At 35.4% G+C, this 24,630-nt stretch overlaps 1 protein-coding gene across 1 annotated transcript in view; it reads left to right on the forward strand.

Moving 5' to 3' along the window:
* Positions 1–18,914, forward strand: part of SUZ12 (SUZ12 polycomb repressive complex 2 subunit) — a gene marked incomplete at its 5' end in the record, with an annotated part of 46,480 nt that extends 27,566 nt beyond the window's left edge. The window contains 9 exons of the mRNA XM_005877635.2: positions 355–448; positions 5,855–5,960; positions 9,620–9,797; positions 11,865–11,956; positions 12,162–12,305; positions 13,183–13,340; positions 13,671–13,869; positions 14,325–14,404; positions 16,450–18,914. Coding sequence (XP_005877697.1) covers positions 355–448; positions 5,855–5,960; positions 9,620–9,797; positions 11,865–11,956; positions 12,162–12,305; positions 13,183–13,340; positions 13,671–13,869; positions 14,325–14,404; positions 16,450–16,795 — 1,397 coding nt within the window. The remainder of the gene's footprint in view (positions 1–354; positions 449–5,854; positions 5,961–9,619; positions 9,798–11,864; positions 11,957–12,161; positions 12,306–13,182; positions 13,341–13,670; positions 13,870–14,324; positions 14,405–16,449) is intronic.
* Between the last annotated feature and the right edge of the window lie 5,716 nt (positions 18,915–24,630).

Consider the following 24,630-nt stretch of genomic DNA (forward strand, 5'->3'; position numbering starts at 1 on the left):
TGATCTCGTTCATGGGTTGACACTCAACCACTGAGTCACACCAGCTGGGCTAATCTTTGAATCTTTAAGTACCCTTTGAAGTTCTTGAAAAAAACCATGAATGAGGAGGATTTTTTTTCTTCTTGCCTAGCAAGGTCAAGATTATTCTCAATAGATATGGGGTTACTGTCAATGAGTGTCAAAAAGTAGGACATTCATATATATCATAAAAACATTAGAAACATGTAAGTCTGCATATTATATTGCAACTTAGTGTAATTTGTACCTCATTTGGGATAAATAAGGGGTTGTATATCATAAATAGGACATTTGTGCTTGAATATTTTATTCATGAGAAATGTTTATCAAATTCAGATGTCAATGAAGAACTTCCAGCTAGAAGAAAACGAAATCGTGAAGATGGGGAAAAGACATTTGTGGCACAAATGACAGTATTTGATAAAAACAGGTAACGCTGATGGACAAGTGAGGTTCCCATAATGTTCTGAACATCTTTTTATCCCAAAGTAGAATGTAGTGGTGATATTATTTCTTTGCCTTTGTTTCTCTTTATTCTTATGACTGAAAAAAAAATATTTTCTCTTTATCACATAGAAAACTATAAACACAGATGAGGAACTATTTGAATGGCTCAGTTAAGATTATTTGGCAAGTGTTTTTTGAGTGTCTACCCTGTCAGATACTGTTCTAGGTAGTGAAAAGGCAATGAAATGTCTGCCTTCATGGAACTTCTAGTGGAGGAAACATACACCACCCCTTCAAAAAATTATATCAACTGATGTCACTTAGTGGTGAGTGCTGTGAAGAAAAATAAAGAGAATAAATGGTTGTTTTACAGAGAAAGCCTCAGAGAGGGTAATATATGAGTAGAGACCTGAATGCAGTGGGTCCTGTGCAAATTTTGAGGTTATGTAATTACTAAAATTAAGGAAGAAAATTGTGTGTAATCATTGTATGTCTCTATGTACATTTGGCACAGGGTAGCAAAGAACACTTGGATTTATAATTATCTCATCAGTTTTCATTTGGGAATAAAGCATCTAATTGCCAGTAAAAGATGATCTAGGAGGCAAATGCAGTTTCTTTTTTTAAAAAAATATATTTTATTGATTTTTTACAGAGAGGAAGGGAGAGGAATAGAGAGTGAGAAACATCGATCAGCTGCCTCCTGCACACCCCCTACTGGGGATGTGCCCACAACCAAGGTACATGCCCTTGACCGGAATCGAACCTGGGACTCTTCAGTCCACAGGCCGACGCTCTAGCCCAGCCGTGGGCAAACTACGGCCCTCGGGCCGGATCCGGCCCGTTTGAAATGAATAAAACTAAAAAAAAAAAGACCGTACCCTTTTATGTAATGATGTTTACTTTGAATTTATATTAGTTCACACAAACACTCCATCCATGCTTTTGTTCCGGCCCTCTGGTCCAGTTTAAGAACCCATTGTGGCCCTCGAGTCAAAAAGTTTGCCCACCCCTGCTCTAGCCACTGAGCCAAACTGGTCAGGGCTGCAGTTTCTTTTTTGACAGGATTGGAGGTGAAACCTATAACATGACATATTTCTGGCTCCAGGCTGCTCACTGGTAGTTCACTGTCAAGTATAGGATAAAGAACTGAGTGTAGCAACTAGTACATTCCTTGTATTCTTTAAAAAGTACTAGTTTGTTGCTGTAATATTATCACTTAACTAGTCACCATGTAAAGAAAGGTATAAAACTTTTAATAGGAAAGCAAAGATGATTAGGAATAATACCACAAAATTTGGGTACCATATTGTCTTAGAATATATCACTTAATATCACAGTATTACTATTGGCAGAACAAATATAGTGTCTTTTTAAAGTCGGAAATTTGAATGTGGATCAAAGATTTAAATGGAAAATAACAGCCCTGACCAGTTTGGCTCAGTGGATAGAGCGTCGGCCTGCGGACTGAAGGGTCCCAGGTTCGATTCCGGTCAAGGGCATGTACCTTGGTTGCGGGCACATCCCCGGTGGGGAGTGTGCAGGAGGCAGCTGATCGATGTTTCTCTCTCATCGATGTTTCTAACTCTCTATCCCTCTCCCTTCTTCTCTGTAAAAAATCAATAAAATATATTTTAAAAAAAATAAAATAAATGGAAAATAACAATCATGTACTAGGAGATAGTGGTTATGTCTGTGGGAGAAGCAATGAGGATATGGCACACTGGGCTTTATTGATGTTGGTAAATGTTCTATTTTAGGCAGGATGGGGAGGTATGTTGAATTATTTTTAAAATTATTAACATATATTATACCTTACATATATATTAACATTTTTTAATGTTACATGTGAAATACTGCTTACATATATATTACATTTTTTAATATGTACATGTGAAATACTGCTTTTTATTTAATGATAAAAACTATGAAAAAACCATGGGAGAATTTCCCTTCAACTTATATTTGTGAGTGTATACTTTTTTTTTTTTTTTTTTTTTAAATATATTTTATTGATTTTTTACAGAGAGGAAGGGAGAGAGATAGAGAGCCAGAAACATCGATGAGAGAGAAACATCGATCAGCTGCCTCCTGCACATCTCCTACTGGGGATGTGCCCACAACCCAGGTACATGCCCCTGACCGGAATCGAACCTGGGACCCTTCAGTCCGCAGGCCGACGCTCTATCCACTGAGCCAAACCGGTTTTGGCGTGAGTGTATACTTTGTTTTTTATGAATGATTTGAAAGTTTGTGATACTCCATTTCTGCTGAATACTTCAGGGTGTGTCTCCTAAGAACAAGAACATTTCCCTCCACAATCACAATACACCTATCATATTAAGGAAATTTAACATAATATAATACTGTCTCCCCAATTAACCCAAATAATGTCATTTATAGCTCTTTACCCTTTACCCCCAATTGAGGACTGTTATCTGTAGTTACTTGTCAGTTGCCATATCTGTTCAGATTCCTTTGAATTGGAATAGTTCTCCAGTTTTGTTTGTTTGCTTTTTGTGACACTTTTTTTTAAAGTATAGGCCTGTAGGTTTGAAGAATTCTCTCAATTTGGACTTTTGTGGTTGGTTTCTTAATGAATATATTCAGGTTAAACATTTGAGCAGGAACTAAATAGTGATGTTCTTTGCACATCACAGATAATATAGGTTTGATCACTTGATTAAGGAGGTATCACCATATTTCTCCATTATACAATACCTTTTACCTTTAATTAATTAATTAATTAATTAATTTATTTATTTATTTTGTAATGCTCACCTGAGGATATTTTCCCATTGATTGCTTTTAGGGAGAGTGGAAGGGATGGGGAGAGATAGAGAGAAACATCAATGTGTGAGAGAGACATCGATTGGTTACCCTGAGATTGCTCAGGGATTGAACCTACAACCATGTCGCATTGATAAGACACACTAACAGCTGAGCTCTGTAATTAATCAGTATGTAATTTCTGTGTTAATACATGAAACTGGGTAAATGTCCTTTTACCCAGCAGTATGGCATCCATTGAGGATTCTTGATTAAATGAATTATTCTCATGACAGTTGCCAATTGGTAACTTTCTATCATTTCTTCTACTTTTATTGGCAGTTTCCTATAAAGTAGAGCATTCCTTCCCTCAACTTAAAATAACAAAAGGGCGAGTGAATTAACAAATTCTATTTTTATTCAATCTGCTCTAATCTATTCATGTGGTTATTCATTTTAATATACAAATTGTCCCAAATTTGGTCAGGAAAAGCACCTCTAAGCAGACTCCTGTGTTCTTTTGACTTAAGTATTTTTTTTGTTTTACTTTGTTTGTTTTTCCTTATTTTCTAGGGTAGTAAAATATTTCCAGCTTACATTCTCCTTTTTCTACCTCTGCTCTGGAATTGGCCATTTCTTCAAGGAATCTTGGTTCCTTTTAGTAAAGTATTTGCAAGCCAAGATCTGGGGAGTTAGATGTGTAAAGATTCTTTTTATAGTCTCAGAAATTAAAGTCTCCTTAAAGAATAATCAGAATTCAAAAAAATATATAGAAAAAGTATGACATATTGAGCAAAAATATAAAATTACTTCTGAAAGCAGAAAAAAAGTAAAAAATGAAAGTCAAGGAAATTAATTTTAACTCATACTATAGATAGATGTCTTATTCCTCTAATACAAAAAGATCATACTAAGTAAAAAGAAAAATACCACAGCCCTTGAAGAATGGGCAAGAGATATGATAAAGATGTTTACACACACAAATACACACACACACAATATATATATATGGTTCTTAAGCAATTAAAAGATATCTGTATATAAAAGTACACTGAGATGTCATTTTTTTCACTTACCAGTTTGGCAGAGATAAAAGAAAAAGCACTAATGATCAAGCTTTAGGGGAGAAGGGCTTCATACATTACAGGTAGGAAGGTAAATTCGATCGAACCTATCAAATATACAATCAGAATAGAATATTATATACCTATGTAGATGCATGAGGGAAGCTTCTTTTCAATTTAGAAGTATATGAATATATTATCTATTTAAATAAAATTAGCTTTTTAAAATATTAAGTTAAAATAGCTTTGCATTCTATTGAAGAGGAATAAATTCAAGTACAGCATAAAGACAAAAATTCCTTTTTTTTTTTTTGTTTAGAGAGAGAGAGTGGAAGGGAGAGGGAGAGGCAGAGAGAAAAACATCGATGTGAAAGAGACATCGATTGGTTGCTTCCTGCATGCGCCCCGACCAGAGCTGGGGATTGAGTCTGCAACCGAGGTACATGCCTTTGACTGGAATTGAACCCAGGTCCCTTCAGTGCACAGGCTGATGCTCTAACCACTGAACAAACTGGCTAGGGCAAGACAAAAATTCTTAAGTCTCAAAGTCATTTGTCTTAAGAGTCAGTCTTTGGAGACAGATTGTCTGGATTTAATTGCTAGTTCTGGCTATTTACTGTGTCATCTTAAGGCAAGTTACTTAACCTCTCTGTTCCTCATTTTTTTCTTCTGAAAAATGGAGTAATAGCATCTTCATAGAACTGTTGGGAAGATTAAATCAACTATGTAAAGTCTTTAAAATAGTGCCTGGCACATCGTAAGCACTCGATAAATGTTAGCTGTTATCACCTAACAGATTTTTTCTTAAGACTGATGAAGAGAAGCCAGGTTCCTTCTTGCTATATATAATGAATTGTTGAGCATAATTGAAGAATGCTATTTAGTATAGTGTTACCAGTGTTTAAAAATGTAAATTATATATACACACACACACACACATACATACACACACACACACATTAAAACTATACTATGGGTATAATTTAGTTGATTTTTTTATTCAGCTGGTACTTCATTTACCCATGAAATATTTATTGAGCACCTATATGTGCCAGGTGCCCCCAGGATCTTATAGTTATTAGACTCGTCATTGTAATCATAATTTTTTTTTTATTATTGGTCAAGTATAAAAGTCAAGAACTCTATTTCAAATATTTACAGTAGGTAAAAATAACAGAAGTATAATTCTTAGTAGTCCCCTAAGGCAAGTATTGTAACACTATCCCATTTTTACAAATAAAGCCTGCACACATACTTTATACTTAGTGTTTAAAACTTGCTAAGTTTTGAGGCCATAGGTATATTATACTTTAAATGTTTAAGGTTATATCTGAGTAGCTGCATTAATAAAATAATTCTATAGTAATAGTAGTTAAGAGTGGAAACCATTAAAATTGCTTGTGTCAAGAATGGAGTATAGGTATATTTTAAAATTTTGTTCGGTATATAAGCTAGTTTATAAATTTAATAAATGCTTTATAAATCTAAAGATGTAGAATTTATGTACTTACAATAATAACACAGGTTACTTTAAAGTGTATGTGTTTGTCTAACAGGCGCTTACAGCTTTTAGATGGGGAGTATGAAGTAGCCATGCAGGAAATGGAAGAATGTCCAATAAGCAAGAAAAGAGCAACATGGGAGACTATTCTTGATGGGAAGGTATGGACTATTTAGAAGGTTGAGCACGTTATAGTTATGAACTCCCATTTTTTTATTGGTGTTTTTCTCCCTCAAATGCAAATTTATGTTGGAAGTGGAGTCCTTTGTTTTTGTACTTTGGAAAACACAAATAAAATTTACCTAGTTAGAGTATTTAATGGAAGGAATCCTCCTTGGAGCCAGACCAAATTTAGATTTTCACTCCTTGCTATGTGGCATCCAGCAAGTTACTTAAGCTTTGTGTTTTGGTTTTCTCATGTATAGAACAAGGCATAGAGTTGATGGATTAACTGAAATAATGAAGTTTGTTTAGCACTGTGCCTGGCATAAAATAAGTGCTCAATAAATGTTAACTGCTATTTTAAATCCCATTCATAGTAACAGCAGGTAACATGATGACTAATAAATTTATTAAGAAATCTGCTGGACTTAAATGAAGCACACTTAACATAATTCTTCTAAGAGACTTGATAAATAGGCATCCATACATTTCTTAAATAGGCAGGCTCAACAAAATGTCATTTATTTCTAAATATAAGATCATTGTACCATCACAAGCAAAATCCTCAAAAAGATTTTTTTAAGCCTTAAAATTAGTTTTAAGTAATCCTAGAATAACGTGTAATAATACTAAGGAATATTACGGAAAAGTTTCCAGAGAACCTTTACTTAACAGGGGGTAGAACATACTATAAACGTAATAGAACTTAAATGATACGATATAAGCAGATCAGGAAGCATAGTTCTGAAATGGTTTCATATACATTTGAAATTTAGTCATGATAAAATTGGTGGTACATCTGTGTGGGAAAGACTGTTCATTAATCGTGACAGAATTGGTCTCTAGCCATCTGGAAATAAACTTAGACCTAAGAAATTCCAGAAGGCTCATAAATGTAAATGTAGAAATAAATAATGCATAACAGAAAATGTAGATGAATATTCATATAATCTTTTTCTGAGGAAAGCTCTTCTAAGTGTGATGCAACAGGTAGAAAGCATAAAAAAATTACTAAAAGTGGGTTATTTCTACATGCAAATAACTAAATTTAAAATATGGGTTGGGGAAATATTTGTAACTTATAGAAGGCTACTATTACGAATACCTAGGCTTATAACTCAATAACAAAAAGATAAGCAATCAAATTAGAAAAATGGATAGAGGATAGGTAGTTTTTATGTTTTTAAAAAATATGTTTTATTTATTTTAGAGAGAGAGGCAGGGAGAGAGAGATAGAAATATCTACAAGAGAGAAATATCAACATCAATTGGCTGCCTCCTGCACACTCTCCAACTGGGGATTGAGCTCCCAACCCTGCCATGTGCCCTGAACAGGAATCGAACCCATGACCTCTTGGTGCATGGGTCGACACTCAACTACTGATCCACACCAGCTGAGCTCAGGCAGTTCTTAAAGCAACAAATATAGATGGCCAGCAAATTCATTCTTACTAGTATTAAAAAACATGCAAACAAAATCAGAGATAATTACTTTTGACTGCTCGTATGACAACAGTTTTAAAGATTGATAGTTCATAGTTGGATATGTGAGGACACATACTTTCAAATAATGCTTTAAGAATAAGTTGGTAAACCTTACTGGAGGGCAGATGGACAATATGGATAAAAATGATAAAGTTTGTTAGGTTTATCCATGAGAAAATAAAGGTTGTATTTATATGAATTGTTAGTTTTTCCCAAGAAATTGTTTGAGGCAATATGAAATGGCATCCTTTTGAATCAGATCATATGGATTTCTTTCTTTTTAAAAGCTCTGTGGTATTCTGTTCCATAATTTACTAAACCAATGCCATTTTAATATATAATTTGGTTATTATAATTCATGTAAAATCTTTTTGTTTTAAAAAATGTAGTGAATATATTTGTACATGTATCTTTTTGCATTGCAAATCCTATATAATAAAAAGCTAATTTGCAAGTTGACCAAACGGTGGAACAACTAGTCGCTATGATGCACACTGACCACCAGGGGGCAGGTACTCAATGCAGGAGCTGCCCCCTGGTGGTCAGTGGGAGCACTGCTCCTCCAGAAGCCAAACTCATGGTTGGCGAATGCAGTGGTGGTGGTGGGAGCCTCTCCCACCTCCGAGGCAGTCAGACATCCCCCGAGGGCTCCCGGACTGAGGGACACCCCCTCCCCACAAGTGTACAAATTTTCATGTACAGGGCCTCTAGTATGTTTTGAAGATTAGTTCCTAAATATGGACTTACTAGATCAAAACCAGTTTATCTGACCACATTTTTACCTCTTTCCAGTCTAAAATTATAGCTTTAAGATAATTATTTGTAATAAAGATGTAGAAGGAGTTAAGGCTTGTATGGCAGTGAAATAAACAGGAGCTCATATGTCCAAGAGGTGGTTGGGTTTAGAACTCAAGTATAAACAATGGAGAACCAATTTGGGATCATTGGCCTAATAATAGGTAAATCCTTAAGGATGGGTGAGAGGTAGAGGCACATAGCTAAATGTTACTAGGAGCTAAGAAGACCAAGAGAAGATATTAAGTAGTTTTATAAGTGATTAGAGGTGGAGGAGGAAAGCCAAGAAAGTAGTCATCAAACAGTGTCTAAAAACTGGCAGGCTTTAGGTACTACAGTTTACTTGATGTGTTTTTTTTTAATATATATTTTATTGATTTTTTTACAGAGAGGAAGGGAGAGGGATAGAGAGTTAGAAACATCAATGAGAGAGAAACATCGATCAGCTGCCTCCTGCACACTCCCCACAGGGTATGTGCCCGCATCTAAGGTACATGCCCCTGACCGGAATCGAACCTGGGACCTTTCAGTCCGCAGGCCGACGCTCTATCCACTGAGCCAAACCGGTTAGGGCTTGATGTTTTTTAAAAAATATTCTAAGGAGGTATGTTTGAGCTCACTTAGACACCATGAACAAAGCTCACCCTCTCGAGTTAAAACATTTATAGACAAGAAGTTATTGAAATTAAATGGTGGCAGACATGTCCAAGGAATATTGCAGGGATTTGACCCCTTTATGAATCTTGTGATAGATGAATGTGTGGAGATGGCAACTGGTGGGCAATAGAACAATATTGGAATAGTGGTAATACGAGGAAAAAGTATCATCATGTTAGAAGTCTTGGAAGAGTATAAAGAATGGATGTAGTCACCAGAGAAATCAACTGCTTCCACATGTCCCCTCTCCACAGCACTTGTTTTACTACAATATAAAAATCGAGTCCTGTTCATTTTCACATTGAACTTTTGTTAAAAAAAAACTTTTGTATTGGTCCAGAAAAAAACATTCTAAATTGGTTACCAATATAAAAATGGCAAGATTCCCAATTAGAACTTGGATTTCTGACTTCTTTTGAAAATATGGCTGTGCTGGGCCAATGTTTGTGTCTGGCAATAATTCAGCTACTGCTCATAAGTTGCTGTCTTTTTTAGACAACTTGAACACTCCAATACTATGCTCTCTACTGTGCTGTACATTTACATGACTTACCTGGCCATTGATGTAGGCATTTTGGGTTTCAAGAAAAAAGTCTGTTGATTTAATTATAATTTAATTAAATTATAAATTAACTTTTAATAAATACTTAAGTTTCTACAGTTTCTTTCAATTTGTTATATGGAATCTTCCTTTATTCTTTTCATGTTTTTTCTTTTTTAGAGGCTGCCTCCATTTGAAACATTTTCTCAGGGACCTACGTTACAGTTCACTCTTCGTTGGACAGGAGAGACCAATGATAAATCTACAGCTCCTATTGCCAAGCCTCTTGCCACTAGAAATTCAGAGAGTCTCCATCAAGAAAACAAGCCTGGTTCAGTTAAACCTACTCAAACTATTGGTAAGAAGACATTGTTGTCAAAATAATGTTTTACAGAGTTACTTAGGGTTTAGGCTTTAGATTAATTTTTGGTCATTTGCTCTAAAAATTATTCTTTGGGAAATATTTGACTTATTAGAGAAACAAACTATGAGCCAGGATAGTAAAGTTTTGTGTTAAAGCACATATTAACAGTATTTTATCCAAAACCTTTGTGTAAGATGTGTCTGGGACTTATTTTTTATTTTATTTTATTTTATTTTATTTTAGAAGCATGATATAGTATATATGCCATATATAACACCTCCACATGAGGTCTATAGATAGCCTATGCCAGTTTAGGACAGGTTTTTCCACTAAATTATTTTGCCTCAAATTCGTGAGGGAAACTATTGGTTTTCAGAGCTTTTAGGATTTTGAAATTGCAGGTTGGTAATAGAGCTTTGGGATTGTATGTTTTTTATAATTCATGTAAAATTCTGTATATGTTGTAGAACTGAATTCAATGTTTCAGAGTGTTTTTATAATATTAGAGCTGGAAGTGGGTCATTATAACCTGAATTTTGCCAGGTTAAATTTTGAGTAATTTTTTAAGAGGGAAAACTTTTACAAATGTAGTTACCTCTGCTGAGTTAAGGTCCAGGTTGCACTGATCTGTCATTTTGTGTCTGCCTGATAGGAACACTGCCTTTACCTGAGGTTATCCAAGTCTAAGTCTGTTAAAGAAGGCAGAAGACTTATAAGTTCCCTGTCTTTGACCCCTCATGCCCATTTATTGTGTGCAAGTCATTATAAAAGTCAGATTAAAAAGCTAGAAAAAACGGCTGTGTCAGAGAAAATATTTCTCAAGTAAATTCTGTCACTTCTCAAAATATTTTGTGGCCAGCCAGTCAGATAGGTAAAAGAGTTTAAAAGAAAATGAGAAAAAAATTTTATACAAAATTGTATCTGTAAAATACTTAGTTATGTCAGAGAAAATAAAAACATTTTAAGTATGTAAGTAAGTATACCAAAATTATTAATGGTGATTATTTTTTGGATTTGGAATGATATTAATACAATCATTTTTTTATTTTTTTAATATATTGATCTCAAAGTGAAAGGGAGAGAGAGAGAGTCATTGATTGGCTGCCTCCTGCACGCCCCCTACTGGGGGGTCAATCCCACAACCCAGGCATGTGCCCCCAACCGGAATCAAACCCGGGACTCTTCAGTCCACAGGCCAGTGATCTATCCACTGAGCCAAACCGGCTAAGGCTTAATACAATCATTTTTTAAAATATATGTTTTTATGATTTTCAGAGAGAGAGGAAGAATGGGGGGAGAGAGAGAGAAATATCAATCAGTTGCTTCCTGCACGCCCCCTATTGGGGATCAAGCCTGCTACCCTGGCATGTGCCCAGACTGGGAATCAAACTGGTGACCTCTTAGTGCATGGGATGACACTCAATGTGCTGAGCCACACTGGCTGGGCAATATACAATCATTTTTTACTTAATTTATGTTAAACCAGCACTTAATGGATATCTGCTCACTAAACCACACTCTGACCTCAAAGTCCTTAAAACATTACAGTGACTATATATAATTACTTGGAGTTACTTTTCTAATGATATAGGACATAAGAGATGGTTTTTTAAATACGTTTTATTGATTTTTTACAGAGAGGAAGGGAGAAGGAGAGGGGGATAGAGAGTTAGAAACATTGATGAGAGAGAAACATCGATTCAGCTGCCTCCTGCACACCTCCTACTGGGGATGTGCCCGCAACCAAGGTACATGCCCTTGCCCGGAATCGAACCTGGGACCCTTCAGTTCGCAGGCCGACGCTCTATCCACAGAGCCAAACCGGTTAGGGCAAGAGGTTGTTTTTAAAGGAAAAGTATGGCTCTTGCCAATAAAGACCTAAATGTATGATTAGGAGTATTGATTAAGTGGGATTGTTCCCCTGAGGATAAGAACAAAAACTGTACTAAAAACCACAAGTAGAATTCTGTGAAACCTTTAATGTTTAATTATTTTCACAAAGATATATTATCTCACTTAGAAGCAGATATTGGCATTAAATATAAAAGTATGTATTTTCAGCTGTTAAAGAATCATTGACTACAGATCTACAAACGAGGAAAGAAAAAGATACTTCAAATGAAAACCGACAAAAATTAAGAATATTTTATCAGGTAAACATAGCTGAACCAGTTACATAAGTAATTATGAAATGCCTTTGTTTTGCATGTTTACGTATGAAATATTTTGGATATTTAAGTAAAAAGACAATATCTCTGATTTTTCTTTTAATTTGTTTTAACTATTTTTAAAGGGGATATTGAAAAAAAGTTTTGAGATGTGTAAGTTGGAGCTTTCCTTTTTTTTTTTATTTTAAAGTTCCTTTATAACAACAATACAAGACAACAGACTGAAGCAAGAGATGACCTACATTGCCCTTGGTGCACTCTGAACTGCCGAAAACTTTATAGTTTACTCAAGCATCTTAAACTGTGCCACAGCAGGTTTATCTTCAATTATGTTGTATGTAACTTTTTTTTTCTTACTAATATATATAAGACAATTTGACTTTCCAAAATTGTACTTGGTACAAAATACCAAAATTTCTGCTTTTGGGTGGATTGCTATGTATGTGAATTACAGTGAATGGTTTGGTTTACATGTAATGCACCTATATTGACTCACATTAATCCTCACACCAACTTTTTGAATTAAGTGGTGATTTCCTTATTCTTGTTCAGATGAGAAATAATTTGTAAAAAGTTATGAAGCCAATAAATGGCATAGCCAGGATTTTAACATAGATCTTTTTGTTGTTCGTTAATCCTCACCCAAGGATATTTTTTCCATTGATTTTTAGAGTGTGGGAGGCGGAAGAGAGAGAGAAACGTCATTGTTGTGAGACACATGGATTGGTTGCCCCCTGCAAGTGCCCCAACCTAGGCTGGGGATTAAACCTGCAACCAGGTATGTGCCCTTCACCAGGAATCTAACCTGCTACCCTTTACTGCGAGGGCCAATGCCCCTACCAATAAGCTACACAAGCCAGGGCTTAACACAGATCCCTTTTTGAAAAATTTTTTTATTGCTTTCAGGGAGGGTGGGAGAGATAGAAACATCAATGATGGGAGAGAATCATTGATTGGCACACCCCCTCCTGGGGATTGATCCCACAGCCTGAGCATGTGCCATGATCGGACATTGAACCGTGACCTCCTGGTTCATAGGTTAACGCTCAACAACTGAGCCACATTAGATCTTTTTTGTTCTAGGTTCTCTGATTTCCTTTTCACCATGCTAAAAACTACAGCACTTTTTAAATTAATTAAATTGGAGTGATGGGTATTTAGGGTAGAATAATATTTTCTTTTCCTAAAATCCTTGCCATTTTTGTTAACAGTATCATCCAAAAGGTGCTAGGATAGATGTTTCTATCAACGAGTGTTATGATGGCTCCTATGCAGGAAATCCTCAGGATATTCATCGCCAACCTGGATTTGCTTTTAGTCGCAATGGACCTGTAAAGAGAACGCCTATCACACACATTCTTGTGTGCAGGTAGGTAGAAAGGTCACACAAGTTTATTCTCTGGATTTTATTGATGATGGTGGAAGAACAGATGGGGCAGTGGCTAATTCTCTGAGTGGTATATTGCTTTATCAACCTCCCTGGCTCCTGCTTCTATAAGGGTTTCTCACTTCCTCCTTACAGCTTTTCCCTGTGTTTTAAATGTTAATGTCACTATTGCTGCAGTGGTTGTGGGGATTAAATAATGCTCCTAGTAGATCTAGGTACAAAACCCCTAAGAAAAGTATGTAATCTATTTGGGTGATGTGAAATATAAAGAACCCTATCAATTGATATTACATCAACATTTCTTTTCATTAGGCCAAAACGAACAAAAGCAAGCATGTCTGAATTTCTTGAATCTGAAGATGGAGAAGTAGAACAGCAACGAACATACAGTAGCGGACACAATCGTCTGTATTTCCATAGTGATACTTGTTTACCTCTCCGTCCACAAGAAATGGAAGTAGATAGTGAAGATGAAAAAGATCCCGAATGGCTAAGAGAAAAAACCATTACAGTAATTATTACTGTTATCATTATTGACAATGATTTTAGAATTTTGTGATTAAAAGGTTTTTGTTTGAAAACTATTAATTGTTTAATATGAATTAAACTTTTGACTTTGTGAAGGAACTTTTTCTAAATTAAGGAATTCAGGAATGCACATTTTATAACTGTCTCATTTAAACAGTTACCAGGTGAAGAAATACAGGTTTTCTTATGATTTTTATAGTGTGTTCATTGTATTTATAGGTAACCAGTACGTAACTTAGGAATTCCTTTTTAAAATTACTGCTTAAACAGAAGTGGTTTTTAAGAAACGTTGCCACTTTGCTGTATAAATAAGTTGTGGTATTTTTAGTTATAAAAATCTGTTTTTGACATTCTCACAATTTTTTCTTAGAAATAATATTTATATTATTTCTCTGCATTTAATAGGTGTTTTCTTTTTTAAATTTTTTTTATTTTTAGCAAATTGAGGAATTTTCTGATGTTAATGAAGGAGAGAAAGAAGTGATGAAACTATGGAATCTCCATGTCATGAAGCATGGGTAGGGTATTTCTAAATTTAAATATTCCATTTCCTTTATATTCTTTTTACTGCTTCACATTCTATAAATCTACTTGTGTTAGAATCTTATATAAAATTCCGTTAATTTAGATACACTGTGTCCTAAATCTTATCCTAATCCAAAGTATTATAATTGCATAGAGAAAAATGGTGATGCTCAGAGAACGTATCAGGAAAGTGCTAGCTCTTCAGCAGATTTTTATTTTTAATATGTCCCTTTTTAATGACCCAATTTTTATTCCTTTTATTGCCAGAGAATACAAAAAGTAAATGCCATGTGCTATATTCCTGGAAATCCTGAAAATTACTTATCACAGTTATTACCACAGTTTTAAAAATTGCTTAATCAGAGTAAAATATAAGTAGTTTTTTTTGATTTACTACCATTTCATAGGAGGCAAGGTAAAACAATCCTATTTCTCATGCCTTTGTCACTACATGTTCCAAAGCATTATTTCTTCTGCAGATCTGCCTCCTTCCCTATGTGAACTATTTTCCTGTGACTACATTTTCTTCTCTGCCTTCATTATTATTAGATCCTCATTTGAGATTTTCTTCTATAGTACAAGCATCCAAAGTTTTTCATTTATAGATAGTGAAATAAATGGGAGGGAATACTTTTGTTTCCTTACTCTTGGTGAGTGACGGGTTATTGGTACATAAAGATGTCTGGTTGTATGGCCTGTAGCATTTTTTTATATACTCCCTTCATCTAAGAACCAGAGGCCCAGAGCATGACATTCGTGCACTGGGCGGGTGGGGGGGGTGGAGGGAGCGTCCCCCTCAGTCCAGCCTATACCCTCTCACAGGTCCGGGACCCCATGGGGGATGTCTGACTGCCGGGTTAGGCCTGCTCCCTCTAAGCCGGCAGTCGGACCTCCCCCAAGGGGTCCTTAGTGCTGCTATGGAGGCGGGAGAGGCTCCCGCTACTGTGCTCACCAACTGTGAGCCTGGCTTCTGTCTGAGCAGTGCTCCCCCTATGGGAGCGCACTGACCACCAGGGGGCAGCTCCTGCGTTGAGCACCTGCCCCCTGGTGGTCAGTGTGTGTCATAGCAACTGGTCATTCCGCTGTTCGGTCGATTTGCATATTAGCCTTTTATTATAAAGGATAGTCTTCACATGATTAGTGGGTACTGAAAAAGGAAAAGAGGAAGATGGCAGATCACATATGGCTTATATAGCTTTAAGTATTTATATCTAGCTTTTTACAGAAAATGTTTACCTGGTCCCCCAGTCTAGGGGTACTAAGGAGTAAAGTATGTATGCAGAAGTTTGGGTTAAATGTTTTTCCTTTTGTCCTGATAATGCCAGTTTCAAGGTAGAATTTTAGTCACATTACTTTATTGAGTTCTATTTTAATTCTTTGATCTAAATGTATTAGCACAATTCTTGGGGTTCATTGTATACTGGCATTATAAAGAGGCAAATAGTTGGGCAAACTATTTGGGTTTTTAAAAACCTTCAGGCAGGCCTTTTGGGACTCTGTTGGACACTCAGTTCCTGTGGATAACAGAGCCATTCTCCTATTTCTCTCAAATTTTATTCATTGTATATACCCTCAATTCACTTTCCACCAACACAACCACACTGTGCCATATTTATTTGTTGTGATATCTTCATTTTTTTAGAGGTCTACCATGATCTGAAAATGTAGAAAAACATTGCTTCAGAAATAGGAAAGTATATCAAAATCAAGGGAGAAAATAAAGGAGATATTGTGTATATAGAGTTAATGAAAGTGCTACTGGCAAGAGAAAATGTTATACTTTCAATACTGCTGTATGTAATTAGGAAAAACAGAAATGATACTATTTAAACTCTGATTTAATCACATCCCTTTAAATATTTTAAATACTAAGCTCATTCAAGTTACTGAATCTCACATTTACTATAGTGTTACTTCTTGCTAAATCATCGCTTACTAGATTTGGATAGTCTTAGTGTCCTATAATGGTTATCACTGTTCCACTTGACAAAAATGCTTTGTATCGTTATTGATGTTTTGTGTTGTTTTTGTTAAATAGGTTTATTGCTGACAATCAAATGAATCACGCCTGTATGCTGTTTGTAGAAAACTATGGACAGAAAATAATTAAGAAGAATTTATGTCGAAACTTCATGCTTCATCTAGTCAGCATGCATGACTTTAATCTTATTAGCATAATGTCAATAGATAAAGCTGTTACCAAGCTCCGTGAAATGCAGCAAAAACTAGAGAAAGGAGAATCTGCTTCACCTGCAAATGAAGATATCACTGAAGAACAAAATGGGACAGCAAATGGATTTAGTGAAATTAACTCAAAAGAGAAAGCTTCGGAAACAGATGGTGTCTCAGGGGTTTCAAAACAGAGCAAAAAGCAAAAACTCTGAGAAGAAACGGCCTAACCCTGTGTCGTGGACAAACACTGAAATTGCATTCTAGGGAGTTCAGCCTCTAGGAAGAGTTTTGTTTTTGTTTTTTAATCATAGATTCCAAACAGGCACTGTTAAGATGAAGTAAATGATTTCAACAAGGATATTTGTATCAGGGTTCTACTTCATTAGGCAGCATTACATGTATATCAGTTTTATTGATGTCATTACAACATTCTCTCGTTTGAGCATGAAAAGCAATACTTCAAAGAAAGTATTTTTTAACTTCAACAATTGTCTTATGAAATAAATCGATAATATAGAAATTATTTCATATATTTAAATTATAATTTTTTTGCATTTGTGACTGGCTGTTTTTCTGCTTTGTGAAATATTTTCTTGGGGAGGGAAAATTAGAATGTGATTCCCTTTTTTTAAAATTGAAGGTTTTTGTGAAATTATATTGCATTACCATTTGCAATCAAACCTTGATCCTTGATTTTGAAATCAATTTAAAATGAAAAATTACAACACTCAAGATATTTTGCATTGCATAAATTGATTTTACAATTTGAAAAAAGCACTTCTTCATCTTATGCCTGTTTGAGATGTTAATTTTTCACATTCGACAGTGAAATGTTAAGATTACTTACCATTTATTTTACGTTGATAATTTTAGTGTATTGCTCACCCAGTATATTTTTTTAAACTTGAACGTTTTACAGTTTGGTTTTTTTCTTCCCCCAGTTAGGTAAACACATGGAAAATTAAACTGTCCACATCTTTTCATTAGGATTGTAAACCAAGGGAAGAATTTGAGATTTTGAAGATGCCACTTTTGAGGGAAGAAATGTTCTATAAAAATGAAACAGAAAGCATAACATTTTTCTCTTTACAAGGATGTCTTTGTAATGTGTTTCACGATTAGAATATCCAGTACAGATAAGCTGACTTGAATTGTTTTGAGCAATTTTGCCCTGTGTTATATGTGTTTTATGCACATATTTGCAGTTGGATTTTCTCCAACAGAAAGTGGTTTCACTACTGGCACATTAACAAGCACCAATAGATTTTTATTCCAACTTCAAGCACTGTGGTTGAGTAACATCACCTCAATTTTTTATTATCCTTAAAGATAATTGCATTTTCATATTCTTTATTTATAAAGGAACAATGCTGCTGTAAATACAGGTATTTTTAATTTCATTCCACCACCATCAGATGCAGTTCCCTATTTTGTTTAATGAAGGGATATATAAGCTTTCTAATGGTGTCTTCAGAAATTTATAAAATGTAAATACTGATTTGATTGGTCTTTAAGATGTGTTTAACTGTGAGGCTATTTAACTGATAGTGTGGATGTGCTTTGTCATCCAGTATTAAATTCTTAGTTATTCATTTTTGTGTTAAAAAGATAGGAAAGAGGGAAACTGCAGCTTTCATTACAGACGCCTTGATTGGTAAGCTCTCCAAATGATGAGTTACAGTAAACTCTGATCACACCTATGGGTAGCAGATCTTGAGCATTTCTCTCCGGCTTTAATTTGCTAAAGCTGTGCACATATGTAAAAAAAAAAAATAGATTATTTTAGGGGAGATGTAGGTGTAGAAATTTTGCTTATGTCATTTCTTAAGCAGTAATGCTCTTAATGCTTAAAAGAAGGCTAGCATTGTTTGCACAAAAAGTTGGTGATTCCCTCCCCCAAATAGTAATGAAATTACTTCTGTTGAGTAAACTTTTTATGTCATCTTATAAGAGCTGAAAAAATCCCTTTGTTTCTATTTATAAAAAAAATGCTTTTCTATATGTACCCTTGATAAGAGATTTTGAAGAAATCATGTAAGATGATAAAGCATTTGAAAGGTACAGTAGATGTAAAAAAAATCAGTTTAAAAGAACGTTTGTTTTTACATTAAATGTTTATTTGAAATCAAATGATTTTGTACATAAAGTTCAATAATATAAAAGTTGTATTCTGTTTTGTTATTTTATGCATTGTTAAAGTGTGCACTAAGAGTTGGACTTGTTTAGGACAGTAAGGATCCAGAAGTACACCTATCAGAGCTGAAATTGAGAAAGGACTTACCAGCCTCCAGAACAATGAGAAATAAATGTCTGTTGTTTAAGCCAAAAAAAGAAAAAATTAATGTGAAACCTGCTTTCAATTTCAGTAACATCAATTTCAACTTGAGTATGTTATTTATGGTAATACCAAGATATATTTTTAAACTTATAGTTCAAAGTAATGTCAATATTAACAGTTATCTATCTTCGGTTGTGGATTCTCCCTTTTTAAAAAAAATATATTTTTATTGATTTGAGAGAGAAAGGAAGAGGGAGAGAGAGAGAGAGAGAAACATCAGTGATGAGAGAATCATTGATCGGCAGCTGTCTCTTGCATGCTCCACACTGGAGATCAAGCCCACAATCTAGACATGTGTCCTGACTGGGAATCCAACCGTGACCTCATAGGTCAACGCTCAACCACTGAGCCATGCCAGCTGGGCTAGTTCCTTTTTAATGAAAAAGAATTTATCTTGGCTCTCAAAAAGTTCAGACTAGAGTGGGATACAAATGATAGTTATAAAGTGGTATTGTATAATAAAATTATATACTACATTCCATGAGGTCAGGAGTTGTAGAAAACTTTAAAAGAGGGAGAACTTTACAGAAGAGTTGACAGTTCAGCTGTTCTTGCTTTATTTATTAACATTTCCCTGTACATGTTTTCGTGTATTCTTTGAACTGAGTGCCCCTGTATTTTCCCAAAGCTCATTATGTGTGTGTAAGCACTTGGTTCCTTTTCATTAGACCACTAACTCCCTCTCCCTGACTGTAGTACTGTCTAATGGTCTTAGTTGGTGCTCAGCTATTTAGTGATGTGATGAGGGCTTTACATGCCATGTTAAAAGTTTTGGGTTTCAAGCAGCATGAAGTATTTAGGGATTTACTGCACAGATACAAAAAGCCAATTTATATTTTAGGTGAGCCACAGCTGTAAGAATTTGGGAGGGGAGAATCTACATAGGAAGAAGTACTAGAATGCTATTGTTTTTTAATATATATTTTTTTATTGACTTCAGAGAGGAAGGGAGGAACCAATGATGAGAGAATCACTGATCGGCTGCCTCCTGCATGCCCCCTACTGGGGATTGAGCCCACAACCCGGGCATGTGCCCACAGCCAGAATCAAACCCAGGATGCCTCAGTCCACAGGCCAATGCTCTTATCACTGAGCCAAACCAGCCAGGTCTAGAATGCTATTGTAATAGTCCAGGTAACACTGCCTGTTGTGAATTAAGTGCCCAAAAACTAATTGTTGAATGGTACTGCAGTATAGAGGAATGAGAGTAGAGTTTCCAAAAAAGAGGCAGTCCCACAACAGAAAATAAAATGGCAACTTCAAGGGAGGTTAAGTGATAGCAAACAGGTTTAATGAGTGTATTAAATATCTCCAACTCCTACTTTTCCAATCACAGAGTATAAAAAAATGGGGCCATAGCAAGAGGGAAACGGGCAAAGGAAGAATTTGGGGGAGAGTGAATGGGAAGTTTGGGTATAACTATAGTCAGGAAGAGACAAAAAAGACCAAAGATAAAAGTTACTAGAAAAAAGTAAGATCAAGAACAGCTGAATCCATCTTGCTAAAGATGAAAGTTTGCTAATGTGGAAATAGGCACTCAAAACATTTCTGGTGGTAATTGAAAAATAAAACTTAAAAACCAATATTAGTTACTAATGAGATAAGGAACAAAAGTAATATTCTATTTTAAAAATATTTTAACTACGATGAATTTTAAAGACATTTTTGGAAGATAAATTGGTACAACTTCTAGAGCAGTGGTTCTCAACCTTGGCTGCACATTAGAATCACCTGGGAATATTTTTAAAATCCTGATTTCTGGGCCTCATCCTCCGGAAATTGTTTCTTTGTTATGGGGTGGGGCCACAACATTAGTAACAAAGAAACAGAATTTCCGGAGGATGAGGCCCAGAAATCAGGATTTTAAAAAGATTCCCAGGTGATTCTAATGTGCAGCCAAGGTTGAGAACCACTGCTCTAGAGAGAGCATCACAATAGCCTGGCCAGAGTGACTCAGTTGGTTGAGCGTGCTGTGCACCGAAAGATTGCTGGTTCAATTCCTGGTCTAGGTACATACCTGAACCGCAGGCTTAGGATCAGGGCACTATGGAAGGAAACCGGTCAATGTTTCTTGGTGAGGATTTAAGGATTTTAAATCACAATGCATTTAATCTTTGCCCTAACAACTCTATCTAGGACAGCGGTTCTCAACCTGTGGGTCTCGACCCCTTTAGCGGTCAAACGACCCTTTCACAGGGGTCGCCTAAGACCATCCTGCATATCAGATATTTACATTACGATTCATAACAGTAGCAACATTACAGTTATGAAGTAGCAACGAAAATAATTTTATGGTTGGGTCACAACATGAGGAACTGTATTTAAAGGACCAGAAGGTTGAGAACCACTGATCTAGGAGTATCCTACAGGCCAAGTAGGGAAACTGGACTTTTCATCCCACCAGACAATGATGAAGACCCCTACCCCTGTGGTGACAGGAGCCTGGACTTCCATTTCCACTAGCAGTAATGAGGCACCTCTCCCGCTCTGATAGGGTGGTTCAGAAAAAGCCTGGTGGAGAGTGAGGACTTTGACCATGGCCTAGAATGATGGGGTAGTAATGAGGCAGTGCCCCTCCCCTCAATCTGCTCAAGTGGTGTCAAAAAGCCAGCTGACAGTCTCATAACAAAAATGTCCACATTTTAATAGAAAATCACTTGTCACAGCAAGAACCAGAAAGATCTCACACTGCATGAAGACAATGGGTATCAACACTAGGCTGACAAATAGTAGAATTACCTGACAAAGATTTTAGAGCAACCGTATTAGTCTTCTCCAGAAAAAGAAAATCAATACAAGATTATGGAGAAATCCCACAATCTGCCTGCAAGGTGGGAACCCAGGAAAGCCAGTGATGTCATTCGATAGCCTAAAAGCCAGTGGTGTAGATGCCAGTCCAGATCTGAAGGCCCTAAAACCAGGAGTGCCGGAGGCAGAAGATCCACATCCCATCTCAACAGTCAGGCAGAGTGAACTCAACCTTCCTCTGCTTTTTTGTTCTATTCAGGCTCTCAACAGACTGGATGATGCTCACCCACTACTTTCTTCAATCTATCAATTCAGATGCTAATCTTGTCCAGAAACATCCTCAGATGCACACCCAGAAATAATGTTTGGCTACCTACCTGGACATCCCTTAGCCCAGTTAAGTAGACATATGACTAACCATCACAACCACCATAATAAAAATGTTTCAATGAACACACTGAAAAATGAAAAAATGAATAGCCTCAAGCAAAGAATATAGAACATCTTAGCAAAGAAATAGAAGATACAAAGAAGAGCCACATGGACATTTTAGAATTGAAAAATAAGAATAACAAAAAGCTCATAGATGGCCCAACAGAATGGCGGGAGGTGACAGAGGAAAGAATCAGTAAACTGTAAGACCAACAGAAATAGCCTGAGCTGAACAGACTTAAAAATAAACAGAACCTCAGAAACCAGTGGGATGAAAAAAGGGTAGAACTTGAAATAAAGTACTTGAAATAATGGCTGTAATCTTTCCAAATTTGGCCATAGACATAAGCTAAAAATTCAAGAAGCTGAGGAAAACAAGGAATCTATGCAAAGATAAAACATCATTGAATTTATAAAAACTAAAGAAAAAAAAAAACCAGTGAAAGCAACCAGAGAAAAATGACACTTTACCTACAAGGAAAAACAATAGCAGATTTTAAAAAATCAGAAACCAGGAGAAGTAGCATATCTTTCAAGTACTGAAAGAAAAAATTTGTTACCCCAGAATTCTATACTCAGTGAAAATATCCTTCAGGAATGAAAAAGAAATCAAGACATTCTCAGATGAAAGAAAACTAAGAATTTTACACCAGCAAACTTATCCTTAAAAGAATGGCTAAACGAAGTTCTCTAAACAGAAAAGAAATGATACAAGAAGGAATATTGGAACATCATGAACAAAGAAATAACATGGTAAAGAGAATATAGGTAAATACAATAGGCTTCTCATTTCTTCAGTTTTCTAAAATATTTTATGGTTAAAGCAAAATATCTTGAAAAAATATTTACTAGTAAGCATGAAAATTATGTTGTAAGTGGGGAAAGAATAAAGAAAGGTAAGGATTCTATGTTTTACTTGAACATAAAATAATGACAACACACTGAAAAGATATATAGATATATAATGGATAAATTATATACAACATACGTGTGTAATACATAATACAGATATACTAACGTATATATACATGTATATACATATATAGATATTATGTATATACTAATGCCTACAACTACTAAAGAAACTATATAAAGGGAGACTCTCAAAAACATAGATAAATCAAAATGAAATTCTAAAATATGTTCATGTAACCTTACAAGAATGAATAAAAAGGAAAGCAGAGAAATTAAGACCAGAGAGAACAGAAAACAGAAAGAGAAAAATGACAGACTTAAGACCCAACATATCAGTAACAAAATTATATGTAAATGATCTAAAACCAAATAAAACAGATTGACAGAGTAAACAAAAAAACAAAACCATAACCCAACTATATGATATCTATAAGAAACTATATAGACAAGTTGAAAGTAAAAGGATAGAAAATATATATCATGCAAACATTAATCAGCGGAAAGCTAGAGAGGCTATATTAATATCAAGTAAACTAAGAAGCCAAGAAACTTACCAGAAAGATAGAGAGACATTTTGATAAAATGGTCAATCCACCAAGAACATATAGAAATCCTAGGTAGGTATGCAGAAAACAAAAGAGCTGGAAAAACTGAGTCAAAAATTGACAGAACGAAAGGAAAAAGAGACAAATCCACAATTAGAATTTGAGACTTCTACATGCCCCTCTGAAAATTGACAGAGCAACTAGACAGAAAATTAGGAGTAGAACTCTACAACATCAGTCAACAGAATTCTGATCTACATTTATAAAACATTCCACCCATTAACAGCAGACTAGTCTTTTCAAGTACCCAAAGAACATATACCAAGATTGACCATATCCTGGGGCATGACATAAACCTCACAAATTTAAAATAATTGAAATCATACAGAATGTGTTCTCCAACCACAATATAATTAAGCTAGAAAGATAACAGGAAAATCTCCAAACACACTCGGAAACTGAAAAGATCTTTCTAGAAAATCCTTGGATCAAAGACAAAAATCTCAAAGGGAAGGAGGGCTGAGCTTATCAATTTGGCAGGATACAAGATAAACATATAAAGATCAATTCTATATATATATTCAGACTTAGCATGTGGAAACCAAAATAAAAAATACAATGCCATTTATAGTCACTAAAAACAAACAAACTTAGGTGTCAATGTAACAAAATATATACAGAACTTGTATGTTGGAAACTATAAAATGCTGATTTAGCCCTAACCGGTTTGGCTCAGTGGATAGAGAGTCAGCCTGCGGACTCAAGGGTCCCAGGTTCGATTCCGGTCAAGGGCATGTACCTTGGTTGCGGGCACATCCGCAGTGGGGAGTGAGCAGGAGGCAGCTGATCGATGTTTCTCTCTCATCAATGTTTCTAACTCTCTATCCCTCTCCCTTCCTCTCTGTAAAAAAATCAATAAAATATATTTAAAAAATAAATAAATAAAATGCTGATTTAAAGAAATCAAAGATCTATATAGAAGGAACATATTGTGTTCATGAACTGGAAAATTCAACATAGTAAAGATGTCAACTCTTCCCAAATTGATACACAGGTTTAATGCAAGCAA

This window comes from Myotis brandtii, unplaced genomic scaffold, assembly GCF_000412655.1.
Source record: "Myotis brandtii unplaced genomic scaffold, ASM41265v1 scaffold523, whole genome shotgun sequence".
NCBI lineage: Eukaryota > Metazoa > Chordata > Mammalia > Chiroptera > Vespertilionidae > Myotis > Myotis brandtii.